At 41.9% G+C, this 24,065-nt stretch overlaps 1 protein-coding gene across 2 annotated transcripts in view; it reads right to left on the bottom strand.

The window, feature by feature from the left end:
* Window positions 1–17: 17 nt before the first annotated feature.
* The window catches only part of znrf3 (zinc and ring finger 3), a 69,633-nt gene continuing 45,585 nt past the window's right edge, over window positions 18–24,065 (bottom strand). Inside the window, exons 3-8 of one of the 2 annotated variants that reach the window (XM_020636657.3) lie at window positions 11,854–11,928; window positions 9,536–9,667; window positions 7,616–7,723; window positions 6,410–6,577; window positions 4,081–4,183; window positions 18–3,904 (exon numbers count right to left, since the gene is read on the bottom strand). In XM_020636657.3, coding sequence (XP_020492313.2) covers window positions 2,172–3,904; window positions 4,081–4,183; window positions 6,410–6,577; window positions 7,616–7,723; window positions 9,536–9,667; window positions 11,854–11,928 — 2,319 coding nt within the window. In that variant the 3' untranslated portion in view covers window positions 18–2,171. Of the gene's footprint in view, window positions 3,905–4,080; window positions 4,184–6,409; window positions 6,578–7,615; window positions 7,727–9,535; window positions 9,668–11,853; window positions 11,929–24,065 lie in introns of both variants that reach the window. The other variant, XM_020636656.3, reaches the window with a different exon arrangement.

Raw genomic sequence — 24,065 nt, forward strand, 5'->3', positions numbered from 1 at the left:
AGAGGACAACACATCAGTTACTTGAATAAAACTGTATATTTTACAGATCTTTGTACATTTTAATTACAAAACTGTATGGTACTAAAGTTTTAAAATCAGTTTTTTGGTCAGAGAAGATTTAATCGTCTTGTGTGCAATTACCATGTATATACAAAGTCTCATGTTAGTGATTTTTTTCAAAATAAAAAGCAACCAAAGAACTCCAACGTTCATACACTCTGAACATAAGACATGGCTTAAAGATAAATATATTAGTAAATAAATATTCAGAGAACATATTTCCATTTATGAAATGTGTTTTGCTATACAGGTACAGAAATATACACAGATTGATTTCTAGCCGTTTTTAAACATTTGTAATGGTAATGACAAAATAATTATATTCTTAAAAAAATTAAAAAATATTAATTTTTGTACACATTTTAATCTTCTTAAGTGCTAGAAAAAAAAAATTAAATAGTGACTCAAGTACCCCAAAATGTTATATTTGCAGTAGGTACATATCTCTATGCAAAAGGCAAGATTAGATTCTCACTTGATTACAGCACTGGGTTAACTTATAAATAGGGTTATTTCAGAAGGTTTTCCTCTGTGAACAGAATGTGTATATTTCATAGAAACAGTATAAAACAGTCTGCAGGACAAACAGAAAGGCATGAATGACAAGCATTGATATCGCGAGTATGTATTATGCATGGCACGATATGATTCATACGGATACACTGTGGTATGTATAACTGCATCATAAAAAAAAAAAAAAAAAAGTCACAGTACAAAAAGGAACCCTTATGAAAATGAGTCTTTTCCAGCTACTTTCCTTTGGCCTTTTGTTACATGCTAGAACCTTAATAGATATTTAATAGAGCACGCCACATCGAGGGAAATTGGATAAGTGACAGCAAAAAATACTTTTTTAAAGGCTTCCAAACAAGAGGTAGAGTGCTTCACTCTACTTTTGAAGAAATCTACTGACCCCGAGACACTGTCCACTTCAGTCTATGTGAGACCCAAAGCCGTGCAGCGTCTTTACATATTGCTACAAATAGCTTAATCAGCGTAAGGCTTTAATGTTGCTCTGGCACATTTCATACAGGTAGGCCACTTCTGGACAGCATTATGCAATGCGTACAACAAATTCAGTATTATATTGAAGATAGACCAGTGTCAGCCTTGCATTCACATTTCTATGCATTTTTTTCTGTAATAGCTTCTTCTCCTCAGAGAAATGTGTGAGTCACAAACACTAAGATACCCATTTCCCTGCTGTTAGAAAAAGAAAACAAACAAACAATCATGTCTTTCTGTTTTGGTATAGCTATGTCCGTACAACCTATTTGAGTTGGTGGTAGAAGCTTTATAGGCAGTCAGTGTTCATGTGCGCATAAATACATGTATATGTTTGTGAATTAAGTGTTCTTGTGTTTGTAGAGACCAATCTCAGATTCCTGGATGTTGCACCAAAAGATGGAGTCTAGGTATCTTGTCCAGATTACTCGGTGATAAACCTCAATAGCTGTAGAAGGTCTGCAGAAAGATGCAAAAAAAACCAACCTCCATCCATGAAAGTATTATAACTTTCAACCATTTACACCTGGTAATTAAATGTGATCTATATCAAGAGCTGTTATCTCGGTAAGAAACTATCAGAATTGGCTTTATGTTTTCATATCAGATCTTTGTACTTCCAGAAAAAACCTGGGGTCTGAGCAAAATTAAAACATAGGTACGGAGTCCAGCTCGTTAAAAAAGATTGCATTTACACCTACATTCCATCCAAAAACAATGTGAGCCAGAGTACCTCGAGATGTGTTGGGGTTTATCTGCAATCTATACGACCACGATGCATTTACACGACTTTGCCTTATAAAGGTAAGAGGTCCACAAAGAGATCCGATTTTATTACCAGGTGTAAATGGGGTCTTTTTTTCCCCCCAGTAATATGGTAACCTTGTTTGGTGCTCAAATGTTAGTGGCCACAGGAATGAACTTGATACACTGTATATCTAGAAATAACAGGCCATTTCAGTAGAAATCCACACAATCTAAGATGATAACATTCAGCTCTCAGAGAGCTAGGTTTGAACAAGGCAGCTGAGGGTTTCAATGATTGACTGACTGATACGGTACCAAACACGTCCTTCTGACTGAGTCCTTTCTCTCTGAGCTCGAGTTCACACACCCAGACCTCTGTCGTTTTTTGAAGGACTGCTTCCCAACACAGTTGGGCTTGCAGAGAGCTGAGGGTGGAACAAAGCCCGTGTTTCCTCCTCCTGAGGGTATGCCTGACCTCTAAACTGTCCTGAGGAGAAGTACCCCTCCCTGGGCTCATGCCGCTCCCCTGTCCGTGACGCCGCCTCCACTGTGACACTGGCGGGCAACGAGCTGCTTTGGGTCTCTGCCCCTGTGCTCAATTCACAGTCTGTGTCCTCAGGAATTATGGGTATTCTCTGGTTGAGTTCGCAGCAGCCCTGTCCAGAGCAGGACTCCGAGTCTGCATACTGCACGTTAACCGCATAGTCCTCTGTGAAACGCCCTGCTGCGGCCCTGTGGACCTTCATCTCTTTGTAGAAGCAGCAGGGCAGCCTTTCATAGCTTACCTGCTCCGAGGAAGGGCACAAGTGCTCAGGAGCAAAATAGTTCTTGGAGGCGGAGCTCTGAAAGTCCAGCCCCCTGTGAAAGCGTCCTGTGGTCAGAGGCCCAGCTTGGTCCGAGTCCTGCCCTTTGCACTCCATATTTGGAGGAAGCACCTCAAAGCAGCAGCTACAGGCTGCAGCCCCGAGCTCCCCCGACTCCTCCTGTGCACCCTCTCCCCTGTCCACTCCGGTAGCTTCTGCAGCCCCGGCTGAGGTAGTGTTGCTGTTCTCCCTGGGTTCCAGTGATGAGTGACTGCTGTAGTTGGGCTCCAAGCTGCAGTTGGAGAGGTGGTCCCCCGAATTATATCCTGAGGCTCCAGATGGGCGCTGGAGGCAGTCGTGTCCCAAGGGAGCAGGGGATGATGAGTCCTCGGCAGGGACTGTGGTGCAAGCCGCAGCCCCTGCCTCACCCGTGGAGACCCTACACGGACTCTTACTCCGGTAGACATACGGGTCGTAGTCGCTGCTCAGCGAACTGCGGAAGGTCGAGCAGCTCCCGTACACCCCCTGGTTGCTGACCTCAGTACAGTCCAACATGGAGTCACTGGAGGAACAGTGGCACTGGCCTGAGCTGCTGCTGCTACTGTCGCTACCAGGACAGTCGGCAAGGTAGCCACTGCACACCGAGCGATGGCCATGGTAACAGCTCAGACCAGAAGCGCTGCCGGCATCACCTATCCTCGAAGAAGAGGCAGGGGCCATATGTACCACTGTGGGGTATAACAGCCCCTGCTGAAAGGCCCTGCTGTGATGGCCCTTGTGGGCCCCTCCACTAAGCTGTCCTGCCATAGCAGGCCCCTGGCCCCCCTCAGGCTGCTGAGGGAAAGTCAAGCCCTGAAAATAGTAGTGCTGGTACATAGTCTCGTACTGTGAGAAGCAGGTGGCTCGGGAAAAGTTACGACCATGGAATTTTGGTCGCTTAAAAGCAGCGTGATGTGGCTGTGAAGGGTAGGCTGGGGGTCCGCGATGCTCTAATCCACAGTGGTGGGGGTTAAGTGAGTGGTCCAGGTGGAGGGTGGGGTGGTAGCTCCTGAGAAAGGCAGATGTTGATTGGGATGGGTACAGACCTTGAGGGTCTGGGTGCTGGTCCACAGTAAGTACAGTGATGGGGTTGCCGTGGGGGTCCATGCTGGTTCTGGTGGGGTAGGCTGTCACCTGTCCTGCACGGTGCACCCTGCCGGGGTAATGGACCGGCAGCACCACCCGCTGCCGGCTGTGGACTGGGTTGCCAGGGTCCATGCAAGCTGGTCCTGGATTACCCTTCTTTTGCTCTGTGAAAGAAAAATAGAGCACATTTATTTTTTCACAATAAAAGAAACTTAAGGGGAAAAACAGTCACTCTTTGTCAACAAAGGAACACTTTATGTGTTTAATGAGTGTTTCTATTACATACAAACATCTTAACATCAAAGCAAAACAGCCAGTCAAAGTTAGAGCACGATCTTACCGATGATGTTGTGTCTACAGTGAGGACAGGTGTGATGTTGGAGAAGCCAGGGGTCCACACACTTCTTATGAAATCTGTGAGCACAGGGGATAACTCGCAGCTCCTGTAGGAACAAAAACATTCGAGTTAACAGTCAGCTTTGACCTTTACCAGAATCTACAAATATAAACACGGTTAGCTAGTTCATCAAACATATTTTCTTTAGTTTGTGTATCGTATACAAAATGTAAATGTTAAAAGTAATTCCAATGAATACTGATACACTGTTTTATTTATAACCTCAAATGTAGAGTAAGGGTTTTCTGCTGTTATTTCTTTTTAATCTTTTTGGAACAACAGTCCAATCTTGCCATGCAACATTTTGAAATGATTGGTGCTTTAACATATTTCTGATAAAAGTATGAATTGTTATTTCTTCAAGCAGCGATCCTGTAATATGTTTAATTAATTAATAGAGTTTCACAATGTGTGGGTCAATAAGTCAGCTTGAATAGAGGTTAAATTATGTACATGACAAATGACACAGGGATTCCATTTCTCAGTGGGTGGACTTTTGTGTTTTTGAAAGCGGCTGAATGCCCAGAGGGGGGCAGCAAAGATATACCGAACTGTCAGATGTCTTGATGTTTTTTTGGGGGGGGATTTGTTCAAATGAATTCTGGCAGAGCAAACTGTACAGCATGTCACATACAAAACACTTTTAACTCCACGCAACAACACAAATACGACTCTCTCAATGTCACCACTTTCAGGAACAAAAACAAACAAGAGGCTGACGCTGGAGGATAGATATGAAAAGAATGCAACACTTCGTATTCAGATGGAGAACTGGCTTTCAGGAGGACTATGAATATGAATTAGACTGTTTTATTTCTAGTGGGAGCCATTTCTCCGCCGTAAAAACCTCTACTTTCTGGCTCAATGTGACTCATCTTTGGGCTCTTTTCCACCCAACCTTTTGTTGCTTGGTTCACTGCTCAAAAACAGCTTTGATGCCATTCAGCCTTTTATAACGCCACTTCCTCTGTGCAATCCTGGCGCCATGCTTTGTTGTGTTTTCTTCTCCTCTTTACCCAAAGAGAGACATAACCACAAGAAATGCACACACATACATCAGCTATGCTCCCCCCCAGGCGCTGGGGTTTGTCCCCTCAAAGTCCCTGTCGAGGATGAGCAATGCTGTTACAGTAAACCCTCAAAAGTCCAAGATTAGGACACGTATTTCGACAATGAGTCCTTTAAGGATTAAAGAAGGCCACAGTTTGAAAACAGGAAGCATAATCACAGCCCAGTGCAGTCTGGGTACCGTTATCTCTCCAGGTGTTCTGAAAGACTGAACATAACATCTAAAAAGGCGCCCGGAAAGAACGTCACCGAAGATTGCAGGGCCGCAGTCCCCGAGCACATCAGGGGAACTTCCATTCTATTGTCCACAAAGTTGCATTATGTTTCATGTCTACATAATATGGAACGGAAAGGAAACAAGGCTCAGCGCACACCACACTAACGCTACGAGAGTTAAGAGTTTTGGCTGCTGGGTGGTTGACTTTAGCAAACAGGTACCGGTACTATTAACAATGTCAACGCAAGTGTCCTAAGTTAAAGCCCTTGAAAGGAGGTTTTACCTGCTCATTGAACAGACTGAAACGGATTCTCATGCCTCTATCTGAACATTATAACAATAATGGACAAGATTCAATGACTGTACAATGCAATTCTACTGATTGAAACGGTCGCCACGGGGTGTAAGAGTCAGATAAAAAAAAAGAAAGCAGGATGTTAAAAAGCAAATATAAGGAGCACCACTTTGTTCACATGGGACTGAGCTTTAAACGTTAGTGTCTAAGGTAAATTGTTGCTATGGTCATCCATTTCTATCATAACCCTTGTTTTTTTTTATAATTTTTTTATAACAAAAAAAAGTATATTAATGAGAACTGCTACATTTTAAACCTATTTTGTTTCCATTTTTAGGTCTTAACAAAGAAAAAAATGGCTTCCCGCTGCAAACATTTTGTCTCCTTTTCATTTAAAAAGTCAAACGCTGTGCAGAAAAAGCTCATGGTAAAAAAATCAAATAAAAAAAATTACAAGAAAATTCAAAACATTAAAACTTAAAAAGTGTTTTACCTTGATATCTGATTTTTTTTAAACAATCATTTTTACAGGTAACCTTTTTATTTATTGTAGGAGCGATATTCCACAGTACAGCAACCTCAATTTAGTTAATGGCAAGCATTACAGCAAATGTTTGAATGACACCACTGATATGAAAAAGCCCAATCAAGAACAAAAATTGATAAAGTCCTAGACTCCTGGTGTCTCTCACCTCCCCGTCGATGTACTTCTCCAGGCAGATGGCGCAGTCGGAGGTGGAGCTGCTGCTCAGGGAGTCAGAGGCTCCACAGCTGCTCTCACGCTGGCCCTTTCCTTTCGCCTTGAACTTTCTCGTCTCCATCTTTTCCAGAGCTTGGATGGCCATTCTGTTCATGGAGCTCTGAGGTGTGGAGGGAACGTGGGACAGGGTTTGATTAGTCGTGTTTCACTTTTAAAAAATACCTTTATTTTAAAAGCTGTGTAGAATTTGGCATAAAGGCTGACTAACACTAGAACCAAAATGTGACGTTAGGATGACAGCTCAGGGATGATGTTTGAAGCAAAGATCAGTGTGATGTTAAATGTTGCTGATGTAAAATTGAATTGAAGACATTGATCCGAGTTATTTTTCTAACCATAGGCACTAACAATGAAAGTCAGACTATATTCTCTAGATCTATTCTTCACATGCAAAAAAAAAAATCTCCCTCTATTTTTTTCCCTGATGCCTTCCTCCAAAATTCTCTGTTTTGACAAACATTAAAAATGAGGACTTGAAAATCATTGACCCAAGTCTGTAACTAACTGTAGTCTTTGAAGAAAACACCTAAAATGAATCCTGAAGTTTTTGCTGCTGTTTGTAGTTTAATCAAATACAAGATATTCATACCTCATAAACAATAATTACTTCACAGCTTCATTTTTTTCACATTTCAGGAAGGAACAGTTGTTACATGTGAAAAGTTGCCTCTGGTGTGAGCTGTTAATTACCACCAAAGGAAGTCACGGCAAAGTCTTCTGCGCTCCCTCTCTCTCTCTTTCACACTCTTACACTCACACACACACACACACACACACACACACACGCACACACACACACACACCTCTTTTAACGGATGCTGCTACTCTTTTCCTGCTCTGTCACAACATTTCTGCGCCTTTGGCTCCTGCAGCAAACCTCTCATCAGCGTTAATTAAATGCTTATCCTGATCACGCAGCCCTGACGTAAGCCTCCACCGAGAGCTTTGTGTCAACACGAGACGAATCAATCAACAGCAGTACTACCGCCGCCTGACTAAATGCCAGTGTTTTTGGGGCGTGTTTTGTGCGAGAGGCTCCTCTGAGACTCAAACTTGGATCACAAAAAAATAGATGTTTGGCCAGTTCGGACTCCTGCATTTAGTGGTGGTGGTGATGAGTGTGTGTGAAGACACTCACCTGGCTCCTCCTTTGCTTGAGCTTGATCTTGATGAGCAGAATGAGGCAAACCAGGGACACGACCACGAAGAAAGCCAGGAAGATGCCCATGTCAAAATATTCCGTGGGCTGCTGTGGAAAAGGAGGGCGACAGACACACAATATTTGTCAAATAATCTTCACATGCAGCTGGTGAAAGTGGCTACTAAAAGGGTCACTTTGCTGTAACATGTCAAATTCGTTCACTGACTGTTTAGAATGAAGAGCTTTGTTAGCTGCTCAGCAGAACAGAGCGCTCCATGATCTGACTCTTTTGGATTTTTATTATGTTAATAAAAGAAAAAAAAAGGAACTTAAATACATTATTTGTGATGCTTTTTTGGATGGACACATTTTTGATTATTCCCTAAAGTCATTCTATCTTAGTTTCATATTTTAAGTTCTTGTTTTACTACATGCCTTCCAATAGACAACAGTTCACAAATACAATGAACACAAAAAAAACTACAAAGGAAATCTAAAAGCATCAAATACATACACCTAACAGTGTAAAATATATTCATGAACACATAAAGCAAACAGCAACCAAGTGTCAGTCACACCAACCCTGCCCTGACATTAAAGGGAAGCCAACTTAAACAGGTCGGTTACTTAACAGTCAGTGTTGTTTGACTCTGGGAAAGAGGCCAAGACACTGAAGTGTGTTACACACAGTCAACAGACATGAGATTTTTCAAGGCTGAAACAAATGTGGATCTTAAAGGGGACATGTTCAAAATATTGCGAGAGAAATCGGGAATTCTTTAGATCAAACAGTACAGACATTTTTGTGTGTTTTTGCCTAAATATATGACTCTAAATATATAATGGTTTCTTTGAAAAATGTACACTGTCCTACATACAGTACGCAGCAGAGAGGACTGAGAGTGTTGAAGAATATTGTTGTCCTCTACAGGACAAACAAGTACATGACATTATTCCTAAATCACCAAAAGCATTGTTTTCTGCATTACAGTAACAATTCTGTAAATAAAAAAGGTGAGGTTTCAGGACATGAAAGAAAACATATGCTGATGCTGATGTATCTGTAATGGGCGTGAAACAGCCAGTAGTATCAGATCAGTGATCAAATCGTCAGACTCTAGTTTTTGAATTTTCCCCAAACTAAGCTGTTACATCCAAAAATACTGGCAGATGAAGTGATAATGGAAACTATATTTAGTTGCTGCCCCAATGAAGAGCTCTAGAGAAGAAAAAAGAACAGATGTAACTTCAGTGTTTCATCTTGAAAGGTCAGATCCTACTGACTGATCCTATCCTGATCCAATAACCTAAGGGGGTTTTATTCTTCATCAGGAAAAAAATGTCTCTCATTGGAAGGTTCTTTCTCTTGGGCTTTCATTATGTCAAGTTATTTGAACTCAAAGTGTGCTGGTCTCTTATCGAATATTCCAAACAAACAGTTCTTTGAATGGCTGATATTAATCTCCTGCAGTGCTTCAGAAAAAAAAAAAAAAAAAAAGAACCTTAGCCTCGGGGCGGCAGAGAGTCAAAGAAAGAAAAAAAAAGATGGAGGAGAAGGGTCATATTTCACAGCTGGAATTCTTCATTTGTCTTCACATCTAGAAAACATCACAGCACTGATTGGCCTCACAAACATGCTCACCTCTTCCTCATGATCTTCACATGTGCCTTCGATTAGTCACACACACACACACACACACACACACACACACACACACACACACACACACACACACACACACACACACACACACACACACACACACACACACACACACACACACACACACACACACACACACACACACACACACACACACACACACACACACACACACACACACACACACACACACACACACACACACACACACACACACACACACACACACACACACACACACCTTGAGCTCTTACCCTCGGTGGTCTGTGTTGTATCCGCGCACGAGCAACTTTCTGCTTGTTGACGATGTTCATCAACTTCACAGCATCATTGCCCTTCACGTAAACCACTGGCCGCTTCAGAGGATCCTCGGCAACCTGGTTGAGCTGACGAGAGGAGAGAGAGAGGAACACATCAGGCACAGGTCTTCATCATCATCTTGAGGTCAGTTTCATCCTCATGAGCAAAATAAGACTGGATATGAGAGGATTGTGAAACAAGACATAACACTTTTCTTAACCCTTTCTTTGACCTTCTACATACTCTGTTTGTGTTTCTTGGGCTCTACAGAACGTTTTATCCCGGTAGTATATATAAAAAAAAAAAAAAAAAAACGATAAAAAGTGAAAGTTACATGTTTAAAGTTAAGATGACATAAATCACTCATTGAACAAAGCTGAAGTCAAGGGCCACAACAACACATGCAAACACAAAGCACTATCAAGCGGCGCCGGCCCGGTGGCCTAATGGTTAGCGTGCGCGCCCCATGTACGAAGGCTGCAGTCCTCATAGTGGGCGGTCTAGGTTCAAATCCTTTCCCGCATTTCATTCCCCACTATCTCTCTCTCCCTAAATTCTGACTCAATCTAATGTCCTGTCTCTAAATAAAAGGCTTAAAAAGCCCCAAAATAAATCTTTCAAAAAATGAAACATGAAAATCAAAGTGTCATCAGATAATCAGAGTTCTGCGTCTTTGATATCAGAGGGCAGACACAAAGGCATGGCGGAAAACAGCCTTTCATCATTTTGACTAAAGACTGAACACTTGAAAGGCAGTGGTGTGAACGTTACACTGAAGGCTTTTAATGACGCACACGGCTGAAAATGATTTGATTGTTGATGTTCTTAGAGGGGATAGATGAAACAAAATACGACAACATGTCACGGAAAAGACAGATTCATTTTCAGGGGGTCGCTCTGGGAAAAGTTTCGGGAACCTCTTCCTTGTGTTCACTTTTGTACCATCAGGAGAAAATGACCTCAAAGCTGAAGACATGGAAACTGTGGTCGGGGTTTGTCGGAGGAAGCTCAGGAGGGAGGGAGGGAGTTGACATGCTCCTTTATTCCTCCTCTCCCTCTCGTCTGCTGCTTGGAATCTGTAATTTTGAAAAGCCCAAGGGAAATACCGAGGATATTCACATTTCTATTTCTTCTTCTGTCGTCATGTTCCCCAGTGAACGCTTTATGTTCTGGTTTAAAAAGTATAGACTCTGGGACTTTTGATCTCTCCTTGCTTTGAGAAATGAATCCACTAAGACTTTAGCCTTTCATAAACAATGTACCGTTTAAAAGTAAACCTATAATGTCTTCAACAGGTTTAAAAAAAGTGAATCACAAACTTTTCCTCAAACAAAACCTCACATAAGTTATTAATGGAAGGGTTAAAAAAAAGGAGGTCAAGGACATTAACTTCATGAAGCTTCCTCTTAATTTTGGTCCCGGGACCTTAATTCTCCCCAGGCTCCTCCTCCCTGCCCCTCGGCCTTGTGGGTCCTGTCTGTGCTGATCGGGCAGCTCTGACTGGAAAAGCCTCTCGGGGGAATTTAACACAGCCGCCCAGCGCTGCCTTTCATGTGGTCTCTGCGCAATCCCTTTTATCTTTCAGCTACGCGCTTTACAACCCAGCGGCAGAGGAGAGGAGGCGAGGGAGAGAGAGCGAGAGAGAAAAAAAAAAAGAAAAAACCTGCAAGTCCAGGCCTGGTGTGGCAAGGATGAATACCACAGGAGAATTCTTGCGACAAAAGGCAAAGTCTTGTATTATACCTCTAAACAGCAATGACACAGGAGCAAGAAAAGAGTAGAAGGAGGAGGAATGTGAGCGTCTGGGTGTGTGAGAAATGAAATGCACTTTGTTCTTACTGTAGCTTATGTGCGCTCCCACAAAATGCAACGCACAAAAGGCTGATCCATAGTCTCAAGATGAGGTCATGTGTGCTACCTGTGCAATTATGAGCTCAACTGAGAGAGTTCGGTCATGGTCTAGTGAAAGCTGAACCCTGGATATTCATTTTCAGTCCTCAAAGAGAGCAGGAACACAAGTTAAAGAGCTCAAAAGGCCCAGGATGGTTGAATGAGGGAGGCTGATCCGCATGCTTTTGAGCAGAACTAAAGATAGACGGATCATTGTTTGCACAAACAGCACATGTAGTCAGAAGGGCAGGGCACGCTGCTGCTCCTGAGCTTTCTTCAAAAGTGAAAAAAGGGGAGCGTCTTTCACTGACACACTGACACTCTTTAGACTCTTTTTTTTCTGACATTAAAACACTTTGGGTGAATTTAGGTGAGCACAAACCTGGTCGATGGCATCCGGATTCTCCGACACGTCAAAGATGACGGCTGTGGCTCCCCGCTGCACCGCTCTCTTCGCCTGCAAACACACAGAAAAGGGACTTGATAAGATAAATAAAAGAGCAGTGTCAAAGGAAGAAGCCGGGAATACACAGTCACAGTTTCAACATCAACCTCTGTTTCTCAAGGTTTAGTTTTCACATTTAAAATACGGCCACTAGAGGGAGTTCTCTGCCTGACTGCAACCACGTGCACATCGACCAGATTGAGCAAATGAGGGAAAAAAAACAAAAAGCAACAGGCAAGAAGTAAACAACGCATTAAAAACGGTTGCTAAGTTGCACATGTGGTCGGTGTCTCCATTTCTCATAAGTTTTCAGGATGCTACAAAAACAACTTCATCCCTCGGTCAAGAGACGATGCATGCAACGTAATGTGCAACTCTGCATGACATTGAGCTGGATTCTGAATTGAATTCTGGCGTGCACGCTCAGGAAAAGTTGAATCAAGTTATCAAGGATTTCCAGCTGCTTAAAAAAAAAAAAAGAAAAAAAAGTGAGCTTCTTTCATCTGCGAGCAGGGAAAGTCAGCAGCACAGAGCTCTTTTGAAGACTTCTGCTAAAGGCAAAAGATAAAGGAAATGCTTGGATCTGCAGAACCCCGAGTATCTCCACGCAGAATCCAAATTGGCTTCCCCTCTACTGGGGGGGGAAAAAAAATAAAATAAAGTTCCTTTATCTTAACTCTACTCTGCTTTGCCCTACAACCCGTTCTCACCCTGCTTGATTCATGGCGCCCTATTTAGACAGCGTTTTGATGTCTGCACTACATGATCTAAAATAGCGCAGCTGGGATCATATCCTGGTATTATCAAGTGCCCTTGGGTTGTTGCCAGCACTCTTCATAACTGCAGGAAGAAGGGGTGGGGTGGAGTGAAGATCAAAGTGACAATGTACAGTGCTGTGACTCTGCTGGAGTGGCTGAAGAGTGTCAGAGGAGCAGAGAGCGGGCACTTGCAGAGGACACAAAGAGAGAGAGAGAGAGAGAGAGAGAGTGGTGGTGGTATGTGCGGGCGAGTCAGAATTGCTCTTTTCACAACTCGTAATGTCGATTTCAGAGATAGCAACTCACTGATGTCGAGTACCGGTAGATCTTTTTTTTTTTTGCCAAAGCAGGAAAAGAGAGAGGGCTTTGCCACAGTACACCGCAAACACATCGAAACCTGTTGGATTCTCGAGTAACAGCTGGACCCATCCAAAAAAAATAATGCGTTTTATTGTTTAAACACAACTTCATTTTTTTTTATTCCTTTAATCACTTTGTACCATTGTTAAGTAAATGTAAGATTTTGTAATTATTGAATCTTGCACTCTACAATAAAGTGCCGATAGGAAAGCCTCTGGGTGTCAAATCAGAGCGAGCGAGGAGATAGTTCAGATGGGAGATTTCTCTGTACAAAATATATATATCGATTCAACAATAACTTATATTTACTTTATTATTACATTTTCTGTGTCTCCATCTGTTTTTGATACCATTGACAATTGTATATCACTTTGATTTGCTGAAAACCAACAGATGAAGTCTTACAAAAAGTCAGAGGAAAGTGCAGGTCTATCATCAGCTAAGAGAACAGGGTCCCTGCTGTCACTGGAATAAACAGCTTTCTCCCAAGTATCATTCCCTCATTAGTCGGTGCAGAGTTCGATGCCACCTGTGAGTCCAAAATTCATCAGCTCAAAAAAAAATGGTGTCCTGGTGAATCTGATAAATTACAGCGATATCCAATCAGGGACTCCTGGTTTCTTTCATGAAACCATCCTTCTGTTTCTCCTTCACTGTCGCCCACATGCGTGTCTGTTATAACTTTGTTAGCTACCTCATTGTCCTATGTGAAAAGGGCTACAGCTTATGTTTAGCTTCATGTTTATTTTGTATTCCTTCAAAATGTGAAAAGAAAAGATGAAGAACTGGCGCCGGTTGTCACTTAACTTAACTTCATAGTCGGGACTTGTCTTGACCGAAGACAAAACCCCAAAGCTTTGGAAATTCATAAAGAAACGTCAAAGCCGACGCTGCAAAAATAATCTGCATCAATAACTTATCTATAAAAACTCACCATTTCTGCAGAACTTGTAACTACTATTCCTCGAACAGTTTGTTGACTGAGATTCTTTGACTACATGAGGTTATTTCAGACCTCGTGTCGTAGCTGCTTCACTCATTCTCCTGACGTCAGAGCTCAGACAATGCTACAACTTCATTTTTGTTTCTCGCTGCTTTAAACTCCTTGACCACAAATCAGATTGCATATTTATTTGAAGTGTTAATCAGCTGATGTACTTGAATATGTTCATTATCTGTTGATTTTGGTTATTTCAGGTAAACTATAAGCAGTTATAGTATCCTAAATACACCTTTGCAGTACTGTCCGTACATTACTTTTTAACTCCCTTACTTTACTATGAGTCTGTCTAAAGAGGTGAGAGACTAAATAAACATTAGCTTTCCAAGAAGCCGCCGTGTGTAGTGTGTAGCTGAGGTAACGTGTCTGTACTTTGAACAATAGAAGCATATTGAGCAGTCTTCTTCTTCCTTCATAGAAAAAAAACAATCTGAATGATTCAGAATCAATGAGAAAGTCAACATTGACACTTCATATAGATCATGTTTTATTTCCAGGGTGTTTTTGGCTGCAGGTATGTTTGGAGGGTCTACTGCTGTGTGGACGAATCACAGCAGGGCCGAGCCTTTAATATAAAGGCTGTGATTCGTACCACACTCTTAATTCAGCTTTGAGAGTAAATCAGCTTCAGGAAAATACACCACAGCCTGACTCTGAAGTGTTTCAGCTGAGTCTGAATTAGGTTTCCTCTTGGTTTAATCCACAGATAAGATGTTTATGAATCAGGCTTTCAGAGCTCATTAAAGCCTAATTAACCCCGCAAACTGACTCAAGCTTTCCCAGCAGTATAAACGAAGCCTTGTCAAATACTCCAACAGTAAAAAAAAAACAAAAAAAAAACACAGCAACACACTTTTAAATACAAGCTCTTCTAACTTTCTCTCCTGCCCGGCCTCCTTTACATAAACTAACATCGCTCTTTTCTTTCACCTCTTCCTTTTTTTTTTGGGACTCAGAAAAGTTCAAAAGCAAGTGCAGAGAAAATCTTTGCTCTGCTTTTCCCTCTCACCCAGTTTTTTTTTTTTTCTCTCTCAGCTCCACATTGCCAGGCTCCAGCCCCCATTTAATTCAGCACTAGTCTGCGCCTTTGATGTTAGCTCTCCCGGTTAATAATTAATAGCTCTCGGTAAGACGCTTTGAGAAGAAAGAGATCTCCCTCCTAAAGAATCTCCAGTCGGGCAGGCCCAAGCTGCAGTGCAGGGACTTGCCTGATGACAACAAAAATGCAGCCACAAGCAAACTGTTTCTCTCAAAAAAATCATGACACATCTCTTCCCAAACCCTATAAAAAAAAAAAAATACAGGGGACCAAAAAAGTACCTATACAAACTGGAAGAACAAATTAAGAATGAATACGTCCGACTATGACCGTGGAAATACTTCACTGGTCACAGAAATACAACAGCTCCAGTGAACACAGAGATATTGCAAAGGTATTCTGAGACTCACTCTTTGGCTGCAAACTGACATTAAGACGCAGATGTTATCATTCAAGGACTCCAACATCTTAAGGATGAATGCTGTGATATCAACTCAGTGAAAATGAATAGCAACGTGATAAAGTTACCTTTTCACTAGTCAGTATGCAAATGAAGACAGAAGAACTTTTGACATTTAACATACTCAGTTTGATTCTTGAAGTCACTTGCTACTTTACAGATAAAGAAAAAAGTCGGATTTTATGAGAAAAATAACACATTGTGGATCTTTTGAACGTGTGATTACAAGCCAAGTCTTCTCGTGACGTCAAACAGAAAAGGCTGTTGATAGATTTGACCTGAAGCAGACATTTCCCAACTAATCACCTCTAATGGTTTCCGAACTTTGTTAAGGCTCCAAAAATGTAAGTCAGACAAACATATTAAAATCACAGATCAGAGCAGGGTATAAAGTTTCGATGAGAACTTTTTCGATGCTAACATTTTAGAGGAAGCGGTGTCCTGTTGGAGTCTAATGGACTTCTGTTGAAATAAATGACTGAAAAGTGGCCCACACTCAACCCTATAGTAACAAAATAGATATTCATGCATCAGTAACAATCTGATCATGTCATTTCTCAGTGCTGTTCTTCACTGCAGAATAGGGAATTCTACTTTTTCCTTCATAGACAAAAAGAAAGACGACTGATTATGAAGAATTTAAGATTCTACAAGATCGTTGTTTTGTGTAATAGCTGAAACATGACCACTGGATCCCAACTGCCGAGCTTGATTAGTCGTCTCAGAGTAGACTTTTGGAAATGTGAGACTTTACCAACAACATTCAATAAAAGGTATCCTTGAAAAGAGAAGAAAAGGTGCAATAAAAAGTTTGAAATCCCCACAAAAAAAGAACTCTACTTTTATTCAAAGTAGTGGAAACATGACCTCTTGTTCCCAAAAATGAGTGATTCATCAGCCGTCCATCCTCCAAAAACCAGCTGAACTCTTAAACTTGAACTCCACGCTGAGGGCAGTTTCACAGGTACTTCACAATACTGCGAGCTAAACAAACTTCCCGCTGGCTCGGAGGCATGAGAATTAGGGTTCAATCTTCCCCCCCGAGTGAACAGAAAACCGCAGCGCAGGGTTCTGACTGAGAACCTCGGTCTAGACACAAGAGGAAAACGAAAGCTATGTTTAGCATCCCTAAGTGAGCCTGCCAGCTTGTAAGATCTGAGGGAGAGATGCTGACACTGGCCTGAAAGAAATTTTTCTCAGCGTAGTGCTCACTTCATCAATCACATGGAGCGAAGTATAACCACATACGCAGCATGGGCTTCTACAATACTGTGTCAATATGGATCAGTGCACCGGAAACAGCGGGCTCATATACAGACAGGAACACACCTGGATTACACCTGCAACATCTGGCTCATGCACAAGTTCCTCTATCACACTTTCCTTCCTACTTTCTTCTTCAACGCTCCCCTCCTCCTCCTCCTCCTCCTCATGCTTTCCTTTTCCTCTCTCGCTCTCTCTGCACCGCTATAATTAAGGCAATTAAGCCTTCAGAAGACTCTCCTCTGCTATTATGCTGTAATTTCATGTTGCCTCCTGGCTTTACGGTTTATTAAAAGATAAAGGCATACTTTTCTCCCATGGATTTTCTTATATGTGGTTGCCCTCTCCTTTTTTTTAATTTTTTTTATTTTAACCTCCCTCGCTGCCTCACATGTGCGCCAAGACATTATTTACATTCAGCTAAAATAAAATCAAACGTTTTCAACGTGGCCGTGCGTCATCCGATTACAAGCCTGGGGAAAGAAATGAGAAGTATGTTTGTCCTGGTTCGGTCTTACTGTACATTGTGTGCTCCCTGCAAATTAAGTCATCCGACTCAAACTCATTACTCACCATCTTCAAGATCACTTTCTGTTTGATGTTGGAACACCACCGACTATAAATCTGTCACAAACATTTTATTCTGTTTACACAGACTTGATGTGATCATATCGGCTGTGTGATTAATAATCCACCAGTTTGACACTCTGCAAAATCAAACTGGAATAATCACTTTTCTGTTCCCGTGCATACACATCTATTACACAATCTGAACATAACCTTCTGAAACCCAATATCAATAATCTCTTCAATTATCCACTCGCTTTCATATCTAAAGTTTTGACTCCTTCCGTTAAAGTTTCAGTCCTGGATTGCAGGTTGAAAAGAGGTAAAAACTAAAGTACAAACCCTCTCTGGTGACTGCTCATTGTTCCTTTATCCTCCCTCTACCTCCTCGAACGTTTGAACTCTCCCATATTTCTGTTTAATATTCATTTAAATGCTGTTAAGTCCCCGGCTGGAGCGTTTTAATACGATTCTTGGGACATCTGAGGCCCCGTTTCTTGAGCTGCATAATTTTTTTTTTTACAAAGCACATAAAAATCCGCTTGTGTGTCACACCTAAGGAGGAGGAGAGGGGGGACAGTCTTCCTCTGCAGTCAGCCACCTTCATGTACACAGACAGTTCACCAGTGTAAACACACTTTGGGGGGGGGGGGGGGAATCACTTAAGGCTCTAAGTGAGCTCAGTGAGTGCTGTTCATATGAAAGTGCAGATAAGAGGTTGGGACAGAAAGTGAACGCAGACCTGCTTATTTGAGCTTCATGTTGGGGTGTAGCATCACCTTGCTGGGGTTGCTTTGTAGTTATGTTGTTTCACTTTTCTTCATCTACAAAACATAGTGCCTATGGTTGCAGCCGTTCCGCTGCTTGGTAAAAATGGGCAACTGTTGTGCATCAATAAGTCCACATGGCTGTTAGAGCTCACAAAATAACAGAGAACTTCCTCTGATGTCAAAGTGCCTCTCTTAGGTTGCTCTGCCATGGGATTCACCGCTCTCCTCTGGTCTGCAGTCAACTCAAGTCCTTACTGTTTTCCCCCTCTTTCAGCACTGGCCCAGCAGTCATTGCATTGACGTAGAGCGCATTCTGTGGCATGTTCCCAGACGGGGCTTATAGGTCGGGTTTTGGCACAGTGCCTCAATATGGACAACCAGAGGGGATTGTGGGTAAACTGTACACCAGTCCAGCAGGACATACAGAGGAAGATTTGGGGCGAATGTAATGACCTCACTATCGGACAAAGACAAGACCCGACCCAGGTACACTGATCCCCGACCCTGCTTCTCGTGTACATCATGTCCACACACACACACACACACACACACACACACACACACACACACACACACACACACACACACACACACACACACACACACACACACACACACACACACACACACACACACACACACACACACACACACACACACACACACACACACACACACACACACACACACACACACACACACACACACACACACACACACACACACACACACACACACACACACACACACACACACACACACACACACACACACACACACACACACACACCATGTAATGACTATCTGTTCCACTGTGTTTTCAGAGGGACAATTGGTTCCCATGGACAAAGTTTCCTCTTTCCACATTTCAAGTTTGAATCTTAAAAACGGGAGACAGCGCTGGTGAATGAACACAAAGTTGAGAAGATAATACTGTATAGCAGGAACCCCTTCATTTGAGTCAGGGGGAGAGGTTTTGAACCAAGGCCATCCTATAAACAGGTGGGAATAGCCTCTTTTAAAAGGTGGCAATGTCAGCAAAAAAAAAACAGAACTCACTCGGGGACACATCTCTTTAAATGTTCCAAAATGTCAAGAGTCGGGCAAATCTGCTTCTTTTTTTTTTTTTTCTTTATGATTGTTCTTTTCCTTTCTCCACCTCATCTTTCCCAACTCAGTGCACAATGTGGGGTGGCCATTCACCAACCATTGCATAACCAGAATTATACAAGTGAATTGTGTTATAAAAATGTGTGTGTGGGTGTGTGTATATGAGGGGGCACATCTGAGGGGTACCGGCAGTGGAACTTGGCAAAGAGCCGACCCCATTAAAGAGTTGGGAGAGAGAGAGAGAGACTTTCTCTCTCTCATCATGAGACCCAGATAAAGTTTCTCCCTAACCCTTACCCCCCCTGCAAACTTCTGTCAAAATACAGGAAGTGGTATAAAGGGTCGCAAACTCCTCGTAGTTTCTGTCTTTAATCATTAATCTTAACATTTCTCTTCTTGCTGCAGGGTATTACACTTCAAATCTGTTTCAGGAAAGACAGAAAAAAATGTATTGAAAGCTGTCATGGACTGTCAATTCTTGATCAGGGAAGCAGTCCTGTTGGTTGGTTTTTCTGATTGTCAGCACGATTACTGAATAACTACTGGTGTGATTTTATATTTTTTTAACTTAATTAATCCCTGGGTTAGAGTAAGAGCGCATACTGATTACTGCAGGTATTCATCGTTTTTTTTAAACATTTTAGTTTTTCCTGAACTGTTTTTTTTTCCATCTGCTTGGGAATGTGGAATATGGGAAATAAAATCACTATTCCTGTCACTCTCTTTTGTTTAATAATATATATTGTATAGCAAAAACATGATGCACATTTTTGAAGAAATACATTTTTTAAAAAAACTCCAGTGCCAGTATTGAAAAAGCAATGGCAACATATTTTATGTATTTGAGAAGAAAACAGTCAAACTCCTTTACTGCCTATAAACACCTGAAGACCCACCTACTTGCTTTAAAAAAAAAAAGTCTGTCAGGATTTCACAACATCAGATAACTGTTCTGAAACATTCAAAAGATTATCACTGATATCCATGAAAAAGGATTACTGAGGAAGCTCTTTGGATTTTCTGAACACAAATTTGATTCAAGCTCTTGTCCAATCTGTCCCTCCTTTACTTTTCTAGTGTTTGTATTTGGATAGAAAACAGCAGGACATTGTTTTTTCTTCTGCAAGTTGTGGAGATTCGGTAAAAAATAAACGAGGCTGACAAACAGGGATCAAGGTTCTGAGGAAATTCTGAGAATTTAAACATCCTTCTAAAGATACATGTTGGTTTTGCTTGTTGGGCACAACGGGGAGCATTTCCTGTCTCCCACCACATTTGATGTCTTGTAGCGTCAGGCACACACACTTAAGCAAACAAGAACATGGATGCAGATGCACTGACTCAGAAGACAGCCACTTATCAACAAGCCTTTTAGTTGTGTCTCCTCACGCTGCCCACAGCTCTGCACTTCCAAGACCAAAACGCCGGGGCCAGAGGAACGGACAACCGCTAATTAAATTTCCTCCACTTTTCCTCTCCGTCCCTCCCATGTTGTTTTCTTACCGGTTCTGGGCTCTGGCCCTTTGTGATTCCCAGGAAAATAAACAAGCTTTCCGGCTCCAGACAAGAATACTACTTTTTTAAGTGCTTCTTCTCCTCCTGGTGTCTAAACAGGAGATGTTTGGCAGAAAGTGTCAGGAAGTCGATGCTTAGAAATGATGTGTTAAGTTGAAATTCTAATGCATGCAGGTCTAGGTTTTGATGTACGAGAGAAGACAACTAGTGATAAGAATATTAATCTGACGTTTTGATATAGTTTCGCTTCCCAGTGCTCAAGGAACACCCGAAGAGAGGAGATACTTTTTCCAGTCCTATTCATTTTCGATTACCATACTTTTGACGAGGCGTATGCTGCCACAGAGGAAAGACTTGAGAGTTGAAAGCGGCAACAAAGAAGAGCAGAAAGCAGAGTTTTTGCTTTCCTACTGCAAATCTCCAGGCACATTAAACTTCAAATGTTACTTCTGCAACTTTCAAGAGTAAGGCCAGATTTAAAAAGACTTACGGCTGGGAAATATATCAAGTGTTTTTAATATATATATATCGATATATCAGATTTTTTGTCATGCAAAGAAACTTTTCTTTTTTTCAGAAGCATTTTTTATTAACTATAATTTATTTCACAAATGGGTCGTTTATTTTTTCACGTAATTTTTCATGTACATGTTGACGTTGTGTATTTGTTTATGTTATGGATGCTGTTAATAAAAAAAAGCCTGATAGGCCAGCTCACAGCTACTAATTGACCTTTTTACTGTTGACCTATAACGTAACCCTAACCCTATCCAAAACACTCGAACAACATGTTAGCAAGTGGCAATTTGTTTTCCTTCCATGTAGTTTAGTATGTTTAACTACTTCAGCTGACACAACATAAATGAAAAGGTTTTGACTTAGAGTCACAGTAGGCGGAGTCATTGAAAGAATAAGCCTTTACCTGAAGGGAAGATGGGCTATTAGACCTCAGTCTCTTTGAAAAAAAGGAATGTTAAAGGGGCTACTGTGTAAAATCACACTTTAGGACACCAGTATGACAGTGCTCGGTGGTTCAGTGTAGAAGTCTTAAGGCAGAGTAATAAAGGACATTACATACAACGCTATTGTGGAATCTGTGCAAATAAAAAGCTTCAGTGTTTTAGGTCACATGACATCTGTTGCTTTTTAATTAATTTAATTTAGGGGTGCTGATGGCCTAGCAGTTAGGTCACACTTCATGTACGGAGGCTATAGTCCTCCAATGAGTGGTCCAGGTTCAACTCTGACCTGCGTCTCCTTTGCTGCACGTCATTAAAAAACAACAACAATATAATTTGATCAAATGAATGATGTAGTTAGCTTGTAGGCTAAAGTTAGCAGCAGCTCAGCATGCAGCCCCCTGACTCCCTGGTGAAGGATGCATTAGACACTCAGATTTTAAACGTGTTATGACGTGTTAGGAAACCTCTTTCAAGGTTTTTTAGCTGCTATTACTCCTTCATCCCTCTGTGACACAGCTAAAATCAAAACTGAAGAAATGTGACTGACATAATGCAAGTTTGACAGGGGTTCCTCTCTATTTATGATTCAAATAATTTCTTCAGTTGCGAGTTCACCTCTTTTGGCCAAAAAAGACAAAAACAGCTGGTTTAGCTGTCTAGCATTCCCAAGACTTACAGGGGAAACAGCATCCTAGCAGTATACACTGGATGCTATAGTGTGAAAATGCACCATAATCCAAATGTAGACTTCAGGTGAGCTGGGCTGTCTCACTAAATGGCCACTTCTCTCCTTCCTTTAATACATCTGCAATCACACGGTTTTACTCTAATCTCTCTCTGCCTTGCAGCTGCTTTAGGAGACCGTGTCCCTGCTTGCATGAAAGAGAAGTCGCTGTTGTTGCTCCAGTCTCTTGTCATATTAAATGTTGCTGCTGATGGAGGGGAGTTGCTGCTGCATGTGGTCTCTTTTCCTGGGCAAAAAAAACATGGCAGGGCAGGTCTGGACTCTGCCCTACATACCCCCTTGTCTCCTCCTTCCTCGCTGTACCTCTTGTTTGCCCGCCGCTGACGGTACAGGGAGAACATCCAAAAGGAAAACATACAGTATCTCTTTCAAAATAAGGGGATTTACATTTTGAGCTACTTTTCTCTCGACTAAATTTAACTTGAAAATACATTGTGATTAAATCATCTAATTATCAAAAGGCTGCATTGGTCACAAAAGGGAGGAAACCATTGATTTATTGAATACTGCTGACTGAGTCCCTCTCTTCTTCTAACATATCTATAAACATCTTATCTTTTCGTTACATCCCGATAAAGATCACAAAAGCAGGGTATGTCTGTGGCTTCATGCAGCTGTAAAAAGGCTTTGAGCTAAATAGTGCAACATTCAGGTGTATTTTTCTCATTTAGCTGCTACACCTCTAATATACATCACCTCATGTTGTCTTTTTTCAGTATCTGTAGCCAACACATTTCTCAGCAATTACACAACCAGGGATACAGGTTGTAGCCTCTTGTCGAGTTCTGAGGCAGCGTGCCTCTTCTTATTTCCACTACGTTGAGCTACAGTGTTTCAGTAGATTCAGACTTTCTAACAAAGATGTTTCTGATGAAAAAGACTGAAAAACTACATTTAACCATGGATATCACCATCCAGACGTCTTATCTACATTTAATTATGTTGGCCTCAAAAGAAGAAAAAATAATCTAATATGTCTTCCTTTGTCTTCCAGGTGCATTTCCATTCTTCACCCCTACGCTATCTCCATGTTTCTCTTCCTCCATTACCTCACCGTCTCAGAGCATGGGCAGCTCCGATGTCGCCCTCACACAAACACTCCCACATCCACACAATCCACTTATGTCTCCTTGTGCTGGGACGGACCTTGCCTCCCTGGCAGAGCATAAAAGAAAGTTAAAACCACAAGAGCAGGATGACATTTTCACCCTCTCACCCCTCCCCAGTAGAGGAATCATCTGTAGTAGGAAGAGGCATCAGATTAGCTGCGTGGGGACCAGGGGGCTTCAGTTTCCAGCTTCCGTGCCAGGCTGTGGGCCCCGATCCTTAAAGACAACACGGCCCTGACATACGCAGCGGGGTGCAGGGCGCGAGGATTCTCACGCACACAGGCACATTCCCCTACAAAGCAACGGGCTTAGACGGAGATGAAGAGAGAAAAGACAGGGCTTTTGGTTGACGTGGGTGGATGTCTGCTCCTATCTTTTCTAAGATTTACTTTTTCCACTGTGCAGCTTTTGATCCAGCACTGCCCCATCTTTTCTGGGGAACTGTTTGACAGACAGGCAAGCTTTGCTTGAGGCCAGTGTCTGACCTTTAA

Source organism: Labrus bergylta, chromosome 2 (genome assembly GCF_963930695.1).
Source record: "Labrus bergylta chromosome 2, fLabBer1.1, whole genome shotgun sequence".
NCBI classification, from domain to species: domain Eukaryota; kingdom Metazoa; phylum Chordata; class Actinopteri; order Labriformes; family Labridae; genus Labrus; species Labrus bergylta.